The sequence below is a fragment of the Gouania willdenowi genome, chromosome 6 (assembly GCF_900634775.1).
Source record: "Gouania willdenowi chromosome 6, fGouWil2.1, whole genome shotgun sequence".
NCBI lineage: Eukaryota > Metazoa > Chordata > Actinopteri > Blenniiformes > Gobiesocidae > Gouania > Gouania willdenowi.
In genome coordinates this window covers 36,429,558-36,442,779 of record NC_041049.1, presented here as the reverse complement: position 1 = coordinate 36,442,779, position 13,222 = coordinate 36,429,558, and the positions used below count along the sequence as shown (strand labels likewise).

Genomic DNA, 13,222 nt, shown 5'->3' with positions numbered 1-13,222 from the left:
TATGAAAACATGTGGACGATTACATAATGTTCTCAGCAGAAACATTCACACTGCAGGTGAGAACACTTTTCACACTCCAGCCTCACACCTTACAAGGGCTTTAAAAACAAAATGTGTTGCTCACATATTGTAAAGTGTGAATCAGAACCCATTACATTCAGTGTGTGTTGAAGGTCTGATGAGTCCAAGATTCTCCAATTCCTGAGTAGCACTGTAAACTAGTCTAACCTCTACCCATGAAGGCTAGTTAAGATGATATAGTTTATACAATTTTCAAGTACTGCTGGCCAAATTGCTGAGAGCTGTTTAAGAGATAAATTTACTCTGAAATCCCTCAAATACGTCATAGATTAGTTCTGTGTGTTGGAGCTAGGGCTGGGCGATAATGACCAAAATCTATATCTCAATATTTTTTTCTCAAAATGGCAATACACAATATAAATCTCAATATTTTTAACTCAATAAAGTCTTACCAGAAAGATAATTCTTGGTTGATGCAAAATGCCATACAGTGACATTTATTGACAAACAGGTGTACATAATGTGCCACTTTTGGCTTTTTCTCCTATAAGGGACAGCATGTGTGAGTGAGTTCTATAGTGTGGCTTGTTTAGGGGTAGGTCTGGTTTAGGACACACTCAGCAATCCATCAAACTGTGTTTTTCAAGCTATTCAGAGAAGTAGTCAAATAAGCAACTCCTAAAATGAGTATTATAATACAACATTTTAAGCGATATTGGAATTTTCCATATCGCCAATATAGAAATCTCGATATATCTTTAAGTTCAATATATTTCCCAGGCCTAATGGTAATGGTTACACATCATTTTGTTTATACCGCATATTCACGTTGTTGTGCAAGAAGTTACTAACAGCCTTAAAAAAGCATGCGTTTAAAGTGCTTTTTATTGCACATGCAGCTTCCAAATCGCCTCTCATTCCTACTAATAAAGGATACAAATAAGAGTCGTTCAGTTGAGTTGTCTTCTATTGCTTGAGTTGAGTATCAGCACATGTACAGAGAGAAGTTGATGTATTCGACTTGTCGTATGTATATAAATGAAGTCCTGAGGCATATTGGCTTTACATTCATTACTCAACTAAGTTAAGCCTGGTTTTTGCAATCAGAACTCAGTTATGAATGCCCGGACCCCACCCAAACTAAAAACAAAGAAGCGGTGCACCCTGCAAACTAAACCGCAGCACACACAGAGAGTGGTGAGCATATACAACCAACGATGGTAATCATCATCCACAAGACAAACAAAGTCCATTCACTCATGTTTACATATTAGGTCACAAGTTCAACCTCTGCACTAGAATAATAAACTTTACACAACCTTTACCAAATGATTTTCTGCAGTATTTCCTTTGTTTTCCATTGTTGTTTTAGCAGAAAGAAAAAACAAAAACAGAAACTCAACAAACTGGCAAAGCTTGATGGTCTGTTCCCAAAGTGATGTAAAAATACATTCCCTGTGCAAAATTAGTTTGAGAGGCCAACTGTCTAATGTGAAATATTGGCTAGGAAATATAAATATGCATTCTTGGACACGTAAAATGAGGGCAAACAAATATGGGATTCGTCACACATGATCTAGAGAAAACAAACCTTCTGGAAAACTAAAATAGTCCAATTCCTGCATAATGAATCAAGATGGAAAAATTATGAAAAAGCAAACCCAAATCAAGTGAGCAGACGGTGATGCGATACTCCCACAGTACATACCACACTATGTGGGAGAGGAAGTGCTACATCATGCTAGCTTACATTACTGCTTTTGGCAGGGGAAGGCCGGCCAACGCGTGCTAACTCAACAACTTGCACCATGAATTTAAGTAGTGTCAGCATCTTGTCCAGCATGTGTTTGTGTGCAGAGGTTGGGAGAGGCAGACACAGGACGTTCAAATCTAAAACATGCAAGTTCATGTGAGTCACTCAAATCAAGGAGTGTTTCCATTTACATTTAAAGGTCCACTGGGCTAATGTTAGCATGCTTTATGTTACAAACAAATCTCAAATTAATTAGGTTGTGCTAATTTTAGCTAGCTCATGTTTTGTCATGCTATACATTGCCACTTTGTGTTCTTCAGCATTATTTTACACAAACCTAATGTTATAGCAAATGCCTTTCTACTTTATTATGCTATGCTGCATTAGGGTAATTTATGCTACCAAATGCTAGCAAAATTAGGATAAACACAAAAATGAACTACGTCCATTTTTTTTTCTTTTTCTTCCCAACAGAACAGCTGATTCGCTGTATGATACATTACATTGCTTAGAGGACTAAATTGTGATGCCTTTTAATGTGCGTTTCCTCATGGACCTACAGTTTAAAAACAATCACTTGGCCATAAGGTGTGTTTTTATTTTCCGTTTGTGTTGCTTTGTTCCTCACCTGTTGCCAGGAAGCGATGGGTGGCCAACAAAAGCTGAGGAGAGATCTTCACTTTGGATTCACTCTTGTGCTTGAAGGCGGAGAAGTCTCTCTTGTTCTTATTGGGTGCCACCTTTTTCCTGGTGCGGTTGTCAGCTGAGTGACACACCAAAGGTAACTTAGATTACAATCAAATATCTATGAATAAAGACTATTGGTATTTATATCTGAACCAGTTTCTTTTCGTTTCCCACAGTGCTAACATTAACATTGAATTTTTAACTACGACTTCAAAGAACTATTGCCCTATATGCATGTAAACAGTTTAGCTCTGCTGGAATTCGACTTTCCGCAGCTTTAATACAGAACCCAGATAATCTGATTGACAATTGAGCTAATATAGCATGTAGGCACATTAACTAGATAAAAATCCAACAAAGTATTCTGTCCATGCGCAACTTTTTTTCCAGCAACTGTCCCCCAGAAAAAGGAGATTGACAGTGGGTGAAAAGCAGGAGACGCACGAGGTAAATTAGCTGAAAATATTTTCTGATCCAATGTAATTGTCCTTGTTGAGTCAAATGAACTACATCAATAGGCATCATTTTGCAAAAGAGGCAATTATAAAGACAGAGTCGGATAAAATTGGTCAAAAGTTTGTTTTTAATCCTTTATATACTCTCAGACAAGACGAGAAAGCTCCTTAATAATTTGTTAGCATAGCTCGATAGCTTCATGCCTTTAAAAACACACTGAGTGAGAAGCCAAAAAGACAGCAGAAAAACTTACTGTAAAGATCGAATTCATCCAAGATCTCCGACTTGATAATCTTCTCAATAACATCCATCAAGGTGATCAATCCCAACACTTTGTAGAAAGGATCCCCCTCCCCCTCGTTGTTCAGCTTTTGGACAATAGCCAGGTGAGACTTTCCTAAAGTGGAAAACAAAAGGATAACTAGTTGGAATAGCAGTTATTATTCAAAGATTTGCATTCAGTAGATGTACACTTGTAGAGAAAACGAGAGATTTGAGTTGTGTGTTTACATCAAGAAGGGTTACTTGTTTAGGCAGTACTAAGGCTACAGTATTCTGCACAAGTTGGATACGACTAAGGGAAGACTGAGATGCACCAAAATAGAGTATAAAACACAGTAGCAAAGCAAAAAAAAGTTTAATTGAAGGGGGATTTCCAACTTACAAGTAGAAGAATGGTAACTATACATCCCAAGATGTATAGTTAAGGGTATGAGTGGTATTGCGAGAGTTGAAAAGGTCATACCCAGAGTAAATATGCATGTCTGTCCAGAGTTAATGTCAAATAACAACACTTATTATTTCTAACAGTAGTTTATTTCTCACTTTTTTTCTTCACAAAAATATCACGTTATCGTTATTGCGAGCTCGGTCGTCTATAGTATCGTAACGTGAACTTCGATGGTAAGGCTACAACACCTACACCACAGCATTGTGAGCTTGTTTGTCTAGTTATCTGCTCATCATAAACCCTTCATTCCTTAAGCCAATAATTGCCATATGTACCAAGATTACGGTACAAGCATTAAGGCGACTAAGCTTTTTCAGTTGCTACATCACGACTCTGGAACAAAAGCCGTCTTTTACCTTGTTTTTGATCACATACATTATGATGGACACTGATTATGATACGCAGGCATTGTCAGGTAAACACGTCAGAAACTAGAGACAATCCCCAAAGCCTTCAATCATAATGAGCAACTATAATAAAAACTCCCTACTAACATGAACCCATCCGCCCCCACCCTTTGCTTGCACCACAAATAGATTGTTAATGTGTACAAGTCATTATAGCCAAGGTTGGGTCCGGACTTTGGTCACGAGTTGCACTGTACGACACAAAGAGACACGTGCACATAACACACCCTGTTTAGGCCTTCACGAGTGCTGATGAACGCTGTCTGGACTTGATGGTTTTGAATTATTAACAATGCTGACAGAAAAGTGAGGCAAAGTGCATGGGCTCCCTGACGGGCACAGCTATAAAGTGCTAAAAAAAGAGTCACCAAAAACTGTAGCATTGTTGACATACCTTAAGATCATCCCCTTATGCGTATTATCGTCACTCGCCTCTATGGATGTTTGGAAGTGATAAACATAGAAAATTTTACTTTTTGAATGAAGATTTTAATTACCGAGGTTAAAAAATGAAAATGATTTCATTCTAACCCTAAATACTCTAGGTTCTTTAATTGTAGCCTATAAGATGGTTTATTTTAATCGTAAACCCTTACAGGTGGCTTTGTAACCATTTCACACTTTTTCTGTTTTAAAATTCCTAGAGATATGTTGATTTGTAGAACCATTCACTTTGAGGAGGACGTTAAGCAAAGGAGAAATATCAAAGGCCTATCTTTGCTGTTATAATGCAAATTCTTGATCTTGAGCAAGGGTTGCACACATTCACATTAAGTTTGATGCACTGGTGAAATCCTGACACGTTAAAGTCTGTGCACACTGCACACACACTGCAGCAGCAATCTACTGTTGTTTGCTAGATATGTTGAGCAATAAATAAGATTACTGTGTGATATCATCAAGATGGGGTCACTAAATACAGCTTCTAACTTTACGAAATACCTTTTATTAAAGAGTGAAAATAAACTGAAGCACGGCCCGGGAATGATGGGGTCTGTATAAAATTGTTGAGAAGGAAAACACATTTTCCTCGGTATTTTTCTTGATATAATCACTGAGCTCAGTGAGCTGTGACAATGAGCAATGCGCACCAGTATGGTAATAAATAACCAAGTACGATGGTGCATGAGGATGTTTTAAAGCAGAGTTAGAAATACAATTATTTGTATTATTCAAATTACAACTGAGGTAATTACGTTTTCCGTGAATAGATAACATCTGTTTTGACAAAGACCTCCAACTTTGCTTTTCAGGGACTCACTTAAGTTTTTCTCAAATCTTAACCAAAAATAATCTCACAACTAATGATATTTTTGTGACGTCACTAAAACATGTTCACTTTAAAAAATAAATAAATAAATTCAGGACCCATGTCTTTAATACATGGACAGATGTTGTTAACTCAGAAACAAGACAGCTACCACAGCAATTACATGTTAGAGCAAGTTTTTTTTTTTTTTTTATAGTAACGGCACTTTGAGCTATGCTGACTTGCTGTAAAAAAAACATGACTTTATAAAATTGAAGCCAGAGTCTGACACTGAATACTGTGCAATGAAGTCATGAGTTTTTGAGAGATAAATTGGTTGAAATTCTCTAAATTTATAAAATTATTTCTATTGATGTATGTGATGACCCTTTGTGGGAAATGAAAGAGAGAAATGGACGACAAAAGAACAAACACGAGAATGAAGTTGAATCTTCCATTGTTGATCCTGAGGCTTCCAACAAGCACATCCCAATCCTCTGTTACCTAGCAACCAGAGAGACCTCCTCACATCATCAGCAGAGAAAGTCACAATCAATGCAGAAAAGATTACCACAAACCTTTCTTGAACTCCTCCAGCATGGAGTCCAGCTTTGTGTTATGGAAGACAAAGTGGACTGGGTGGTTGTAGAACTGGGTGATGGTCTTCAGGGGGATGCAGTCATTTGGGTCCACGAAGGTTAGATCCACGGCAAAGAGGACGTTCACGATGTTGGAGCGTTCATCTTCATACACGGGTATCCTGGTGTATCCACTCTTCATGATCTCTGACATGGTGTTGAAGTCCAGCACTGCGTCGCTGTGGATCATGAAGCAGTTGCTGACTGGTGTCATCACGTCCTCCACCGTTTTGGTCCTCAGCTCCAGGGCCCCTTGGATCATGTTGAGCTCCTCCTTGATCAGGTCGTTGTAGGGCTCGGTGATTTTCAGCATCTCCACCAGCTTCTCTCGGTTGTACACGGTGCCGATCTCCTGGCCCAGCACGCAGTCCAGGATCTTGCTTATGGGCCAGGACAGAGGGAAGGTAAGCAACATGAATAACTTGGTGACCAGGATTGTGTTGGCTCCAATAGCCAGGCCGTTCCGAGAGCACAGGGCCTGGGGGATGATCTCCCCAAAGATGACACAGGTGGACGCGACCGCCGCCTCTAACCCAGAGCCAATCAGGTCATCCAAGAGAATGGTGAGGGTGGTGTTAACCAGGACGTTGCCTAGAAGTAGTGAACAGAGAAGATAATTCCCTTTCCTGCGGATGGGTTCTATCTTTCTAGCATACTTCTTCTCCTTCTCAGTTCCACAGCTCTGCACAATACGGAGCTCCATAGGGTCCAGAGCCATCAGACCCAGGTTGAGTCCACTAAACATCCCGGACAGCACCAACAGGAAGGCGATGAGGATCACTTGCAGCCAGATGGGCAACAGGGACTTCTTCACCTCCACCACCCGCAGTCTACCGTCCTTCTCATCCAGCAGCAGCCACTTCTGCTCGGCCCGGTCCAGCACACACAGCCCGAACACTTTAACCGCCTCGCTTTTTCGGAGCTGTTTGACGTTGAGACTGACTACTCCGGCTGTTTTCTGGTTACTCACTTCCATGGGGCCATTCACCACTATATCCTTAGTGTGTTCGGGACAGGTTCTGTTCAGTGACACTTCTATGGCGCCAAGATCATCGTCCTCTTCCTCGCTTGAATACAGCTCGGCGAAGGTGATGATTTCCGAGCTGTTAGGGAACAGGTGGAGCCCGTAGAACCTGACGAGGATGGGGCTTCCCTCGGTCACCTGAATAACTCCCTTCACGGTGGTCTCCGCGGGTTTTTCGCTCTTCTCCAGCCTCATGCCGAGTATTTGAGTGACATTTCTAGTGTCTGAAACCGCCGCTTCGGTCCGTATGCCTGCAAAAATACAAGAAAACATGAATAAAGTTAGCGTGAACCCTGCTCCACTCCAGTCTATCGCCATGTTTGTGTCGCTTTCTGCCAACAGGTGAACTGACGTTATTAACGGCTTTTCATGAGCACACCCCTCGTTTAAATGCAGAGTTTTGACCAATGGGAAGCTTTGGCGTCACCTTCAAAGAGGGATCAAGCGCCTCTACTGGTAATATTTAAGGTCGACCAGCTGTTTCTCTTTTAAGATGGACTGAAAAGATGATGATTTCACGTTATTCGCCGTTCACTTGAGTTGAAAATATTGAACTCCAGCGGCAGTTTCGCGTGACGCGCAGGCGCGAACGCCAATCAGAGTCCTTGTTGGCAAAGACGTCATGCCGTCAACGCGGAAACCAGTCCACCCACCTATTCAAACATGGATGACAAGCTAATCGTAGCGGTGTGTGACCACCCTGAGCTGTACAACACAGCCAGTTATTGGTACCGGGACCGGACCAAGAAGGACCTGGCGTGGAGGACGATCGGCGAAGCGGTGGGACTAGCAGGTAAATCTTCTTTCTCTGTAGTTTTCATCTTTGAAAGTCGGCAATGAGCTAGGATTTGCAGCTAATGGCCGCTGTGTCATTTTACCGCCGTTTTATAGTCTTCATAAACAAGTACAGAACAAACAACACCCAGTAGTTCAATTCTTCAGCCGAAAGGGTATAGGTTGAAGCAAAGCTTATTTCACCATCACAACATAAAAAACCAGGTTATCTACATAATATCACACACAAAAAATATTTAACTTATATTACTATTTTTACAATACACACTCAATATAAATTCTGCACAATTTTTATATATACAGTCTGTACATGTATATTACATAATATTGATACACTATTTCATATTTATAAAACAAACGTCATCAATTAAATTTAGAGTGGCAATATATAAATTAATAAAAACATTTTATTTTATTTAGTAAGGATTGATATATGTTATACCGTTGTATACATATTATTGTTTATTTTTCTGCTGTTTATGACAGCGGATCTCTGCCGTAAAAGGTGGAAGGGCCTGAGAGACACTTACTTAAAGGAGAAAAGAAAGTGTCAGGAGAAAAGGAGTGGGTCAGCTGCAGGGCCATCAAAAAGGTGGAAATACTCTGCGGTCATGTCCTTCCTCGACCCCTTCATTTCACCGAGAGACACCAGCAGCAACATGGTGCAGGGGGTTGAGGAAGACAGGGCTGCAGAGTATGGTCATCCATCAGAGACTGGAGGTTTGTTTATCAGTGCAGACATATATACATATAGAAAAATGTATCTGCTTCATAATCAGACCTTTATGCACAATAGGGCTTCTTCTAGTGTGGGTGGGGGGGGGATAAAAATCTAGTATCATGATTTAAAATGTATAGTAATATTTCATATCTCATGTTTGTTGTCACTCAGAGGTAAACAATGAGGGAGAGGAAGCAGAAGGTGAGGGCGAAGGAGAGGATGCTGGTGGTGCTGATGTGGAGGCTGGAGGTGCTGATGGGGGTGCTGCTGCTGTTGCAAGGGTTCCTGCTAATGCTGCAGCAGCATCTCCTGCAGGATCAAGTGCAGCCAAACCATCTGGTATGATCATAACAGAAGTTGTTTTGCATTCTGTTATAAATACAATGTATCTTTAAATGCTTGGTATATCAGTGATGACAATGTTGATCATTACCTCGATTAATTAAAATATATCTATGATCGTATTTAAGTAACAGTGACTTGATAAGCTATTAATATATGTTTCTTTAAAGGAAGGAGGGCAAAGAAGAGACCCAGCCAAGGCCCAAGTGAGATGGACCTGGTCATCATGGAGGCCCTCAGAAGACCTCCTCCTTCTCCACCACCACCTATGTCGGCAGATGAAATGTTTTTAAAAAGCCTGCTTCCTACCCTGCAAAGAGTGCCCCCAGAAAACAGGGAGTTTGTAAAATTACAAATGTACAAAGTACTTGTTGACAATCTTCCGGTGACTCTAAATTTAGAAAATTTTGAATAGGTTTTAGATTTGGCTGGGTGGGGTGGGGTGGGGGCACTCTTTGCATGGTAGGAATCACATTGTAAATAGTTTATTTCGAAGTTTTATAAAGTTAATGTAAATAGTTTGTTTAAAATTGAGGTATTATAAAGTTCATGTGAATAGTTTGTTTAAAATTGAGGTATTATAAAGTTCATGTGAATAGTTTGTTTAAAATTGAGGTATTATAAAGTTAATATAATAGTTTGTTTAAAATCGAGGTATTATAAAGTTAATATAATAGTTTGTTTAAAATCGAGGTATTATAAAGCTCATGTAAATAATGTTCTTTAAGGACTGTTGAGTAAAATCACATTTTCAAGTTGACATTCGCTTTCTTTGTATTTTTTACCAATGCATCTAAACATCTATATGTGTACTCCACATCAAGGTTATATATAATGTTCATATAAGAATTTAGAGTCTCCTTATGTCTCTGTGAGACCTTTAATGCCTTAACTGAATTTCTGAGGTGAGGTTTCATGGATTGTTTATGTCTGGTTAAAAATGAAGATGGCAAATGTCTCTCCCCCAATTATCCATATTTATTATACACATGTTAATGCAGTAGGAAGTATGCTCTATAGACGTATGTGGTTGGCTCTTAAAAGAGCCGTTTTGTGTGCGCTGGTGCACTATGACAGCCTGCTGTCTTGCCACGGAACAGCTCCCTCTGCAGAGAAGTATGACGTGAAGACCTCTCGCACCCTGATGGCCTCCCGTCCAGAGTAGTTGGCGGCAACTCTCCCCAGTCCTGGCAGTGGCTCCACCTCAGCAGTCGGATTGTTCGCCCTGGCTGTGGTAGATGTGTGTCGCAGGAAGTTGTGCAGAACACAGGTTGCCTTCACACATTTCTCTGCAACATCTACCCTGACCTCCATGGCACGTCTGTACATTCTCCACTGAGAGGAGAGGATGCCAAAGGCGTCTTCCACCACCATACGAGCCCGGGACAGACGGTAATTGAAAATTTTCTGCTCTCTTGGGATGTTGCACCCAGGAAATGGCCTCATGAGGTTTTTCCTGAGTGGAAATGCCTCATCAGCAAAAAAACGTGTGTGGCTGTGGCCCACGGTGGTCTGCTCCTGGCAGTGTCTGGTCTGCAGGCAAGGGGAGGGTGCCGGCCCGGAGAGCCTGACCAAACGTGCAGTTGACGAGAGGATCCCTCCATCACTTGTAGCCCCCGACATCAATCACCTGGAAACAATAATTTACATCTACAACTGCAAGGAGAACTAAATAATATGTTCCCTTGTAGTTGTAGAACATGGATCCTGACTTGGGGGGGGGGGCTTTAAGGACAACATGTTTTCCATCAAGTGCTCCACAGCAGAGAGGGAAATTCCACTTTGCCTCAAAGGTCTCAGCAATAGACTTCCACTCCTCCGTGGTGGGAACAGCCATGAACTCCTCCACTAGGCAGTCCCAGATAGCAGCTGCAACCTCAGGCACAATGATGGAGACGGTGGAGACCCCAACACGGAAGCTGTTTGCTATGGTCCTGAAGGAGTCACCTGTGGCCAGGTACCTGCACGGTGAACGACACAGAAAAGATTAGATCGATTGATGATCAAATATACATAATGTGGGTGTGTGCATAAAAGAGGGAGAAATGAGAGCGAGAGAACACGCCTTATCTCCCACAATGTGTCTCCAGAGGACAATAATTATTAGTACATAATGATTTATGATTACTTCATATTAAATAAATTATAAACAATACATAATATTAATGAAGCAGGCCTAATCTCCCAGAATAGGTTTCTTCAGAGGAAAATAATTACCAATAGTAAATAAATAATGATTTGTGAATTATTACTTAAATAATATATTAATTATCAACAATAAACAATATTAATGAGGCAGGCCTTATTTCCCAGAATAGGTGTAGCCAGAGGACAATAATTATTAGTACATAATGATTTATGATTGCTTCATATTAAAGAAATTAGAAACAACACATAATATTAATGAAGCAGGTCTAATCTCCCAGAATAGGTTTCTTCAGACGAAAATAATTACCAATAGTAAATAAATAATGATTTGTGAATTATTACTTAAATAATATATTAATTACTAACAATAAATAATATGAATGAGGCAGGCCTTATTTCCCAGAATAGGTGTCTAAAGAGGACAAACATTTTAATGAAGTATCTATCTTTATTGTGTATTTGAGCGATATGTCTGATGAATCATGGCAATGGCATCTTCGGTTAATGAAACTTACAGATGGACAGCCGTGCGGATGCAGAGATAGAACGCCGGTAGTTGGTGTCCTGCCGGGAGATCCGTGGGCCAATCCGACCCAGCAGGTCATCTAATTGGGCAACGATCAGTCACAGGTACCGCTAGAAGCGGTCATCATCCAGGCGAAGCTCCTGGAGCAGGCAGTGAAACACCTGGTGAATCCAGGAATGCCGGCGTCGTGCGTTTTGACGGCTGTTCCTCTTCAAAAAGAGGTAAAGTGCAGTGATTTTCCTGGGGTCCTCCATAGTTGGGTGTGAAAAGAAACAGAGCTTGGTTGCCGCCTTTTTGGGAGTCTGGTGGGCGGAGCTTCGCTTCAGATGCGAATATGAAGCAAATAGGGAAACATTTTTGATCCTGCGAATCCTGCGGAAGGTTTCGCGCGATACATGCGAACGGTCCCGCAAAAAACGCATTTGGTGTAAAGGCAGCATAAGAAATCCTTTACCAAAGGAGACAAGATAATGCTGAGCCACATGAGGCTCCAGAGCCACAGGTTGCAGACCCCTGGTATAAATAAACCCTGCATTGCAAGATCCACCATTCATCATTTTTATTTATTAGAGCTTGATTAATTGATTAATTTTGCTGTCTTATGTGAACAAAAATTGTAACCCCTTGTGTGGTTGGTAATCATGAATACATTTACGTTCCCCAATTTTGTTTTTTCCCCCGATTTTCACCCTTAATTTCTATGTATGTTGATTTTTTTAGTTTTTTTTTTTTTATTGTTTTTACTTAAACATTACTATGTTGTATTGACATATTCACCAGAGGTATTCGTATTTTTCCACATAAAGTTCAGACTATTGTTTTCTCTCCTCTCCTGCCGTTCAAAGTTCCAGCGTTTGCATTAAAATGGTCAATCCAATTATCCTGGCCACCGTAAGAAAATGTAGGCGGGGTCATAGTTTGATAGTGACATCATTTGACGAGGCATTACTTGTAAAATTGGTTGTAACTTGCAATAATATGTGTTGACCCTCTGATAGCACACACTACACTGAGCGAGGGCTCTGCCCCCCCTTATATAGACTCTGAGCTACTGATTGGAGTCAGCTGAAGGAGAACTTCACAGGTGCAGCCAATAGCTCCTGATTGGTCCTCAGAAAACCTTTGACAATCTGTCCAGGGTTGTGTTCCATAAAGGAGGGTTAACAAACTCTGAGTTTATCCATAAACTCTGGGTCAACATACCCCATGATGGGAAACTCTGTTTATCTGATTCTATTACAGCTGGTATGAAGTGGGTTAATCAACCCTGAGTATGTAAACCTTGAGTTACTTTTATACATTCACCTATATTACAGTATTAAACAACGTAAAGTCAATGTTGAGCCATAAATGTGTATTCTTTTAAATTGACTTTTTACCCTTTACATTTGCCACAGGTTTGTATTCAGGGAACTTTACTACAGACGTCAGTAGATGTTTTAATGTAGATCAACCTCTCAGTGACTTTCACTAAATGCTCTGTATCCACAATGTTATAAAGAAAAATACCGTTAGGAAAATAAAAATTAACAAACCTAACGCAACACATCATTAGTAATGATGTGAGTACGTCTGTGGTGTGTAATGTTACTAATGTGTGTCAGAGAATAGTGCCAAGGTACATAAAAGTGTTCCTTAAGAAGCCACTATGGCTATTCCTGTGCTCTGTAAGGAAGACAGCAGTTACTTTCCCGGGACATGAAAGATAAAATCCAACCACTTCCT

At 40.5% G+C, this 13,222-nt stretch overlaps 2 protein-coding genes across 9 annotated transcripts in view; one reads left to right on the top strand and one right to left on the bottom strand.

Moving 5' to 3' along the window:
* The window catches only part of LOC114464461 (metal transporter CNNM4-like), a 35,953-nt gene extending 28,469 nt beyond the window's left edge, over positions 1–7,484 (bottom strand). For 2 of the 8 annotated variants that reach the window (XM_028448681.1, XM_028448682.1), the window contains exons 1-3: positions 5,882–7,473; positions 3,171–3,314; positions 2,403–2,537 (exon numbers count right to left, since the gene is read on the bottom strand). In XM_028448681.1, the coding sequence (XP_028304482.1) occupies positions 2,403–2,537; positions 3,171–3,314; positions 5,882–7,283 (1,681 nt within the window). In that variant the 5' untranslated portion in view covers positions 7,284–7,473. Of the gene's footprint in view, positions 1–2,402; positions 2,538–3,170; positions 3,315–5,881 lie in introns of all 8 variants that reach the window. The other 6 variants (XR_003674206.1, XM_028448683.1, XM_028448686.1 and 3 more) reach the window with 6 other exon arrangements.
* Positions 7,080–9,391, top strand: LOC114464477 (transcription factor Adf-1-like). The gene is made up of 4 exons (XM_028448710.1): positions 7,080–7,758; positions 8,247–8,480; positions 8,653–8,820; positions 8,994–9,391. Exons 1-4 carry the CDS (start codon positions 7,629–7,631, stop codon positions 9,236–9,238), a joined length of 777 nt encoding a protein of 258 aa, XP_028304511.1. The 5' UTR covers positions 7,080–7,628; the 3' UTR covers positions 9,239–9,391.
* Positions 9,392–13,222: the final 3,831 nt, after the last annotated feature.

What these genes read in the sequence shown, in the direction of transcription:
- LOC114464477 (XM_028448710.1), top strand. Translation starts at nt 7,629, where the DNA reads ATGGATGACAAGCTAATCGTAGCGGTGTGTGACCACCCTGAGCTGTAC. An exon ending in CGAAGCGGTGGGACTAGCAG is followed by an intron (nt 7,759 to 8,246) that starts GTAAATCTTCTT and finishes TGTTTATGACAG; the next exon opens with CGGATCTCTGCCGTAAAAGG. An exon ending in TCATCCATCAGAGACTGGAG is followed by an intron (nt 8,481 to 8,652) that starts GTTTGTTTATCA and finishes GTTGTCACTCAG; the next exon opens with AGGTAAACAATGAGGGAGAG.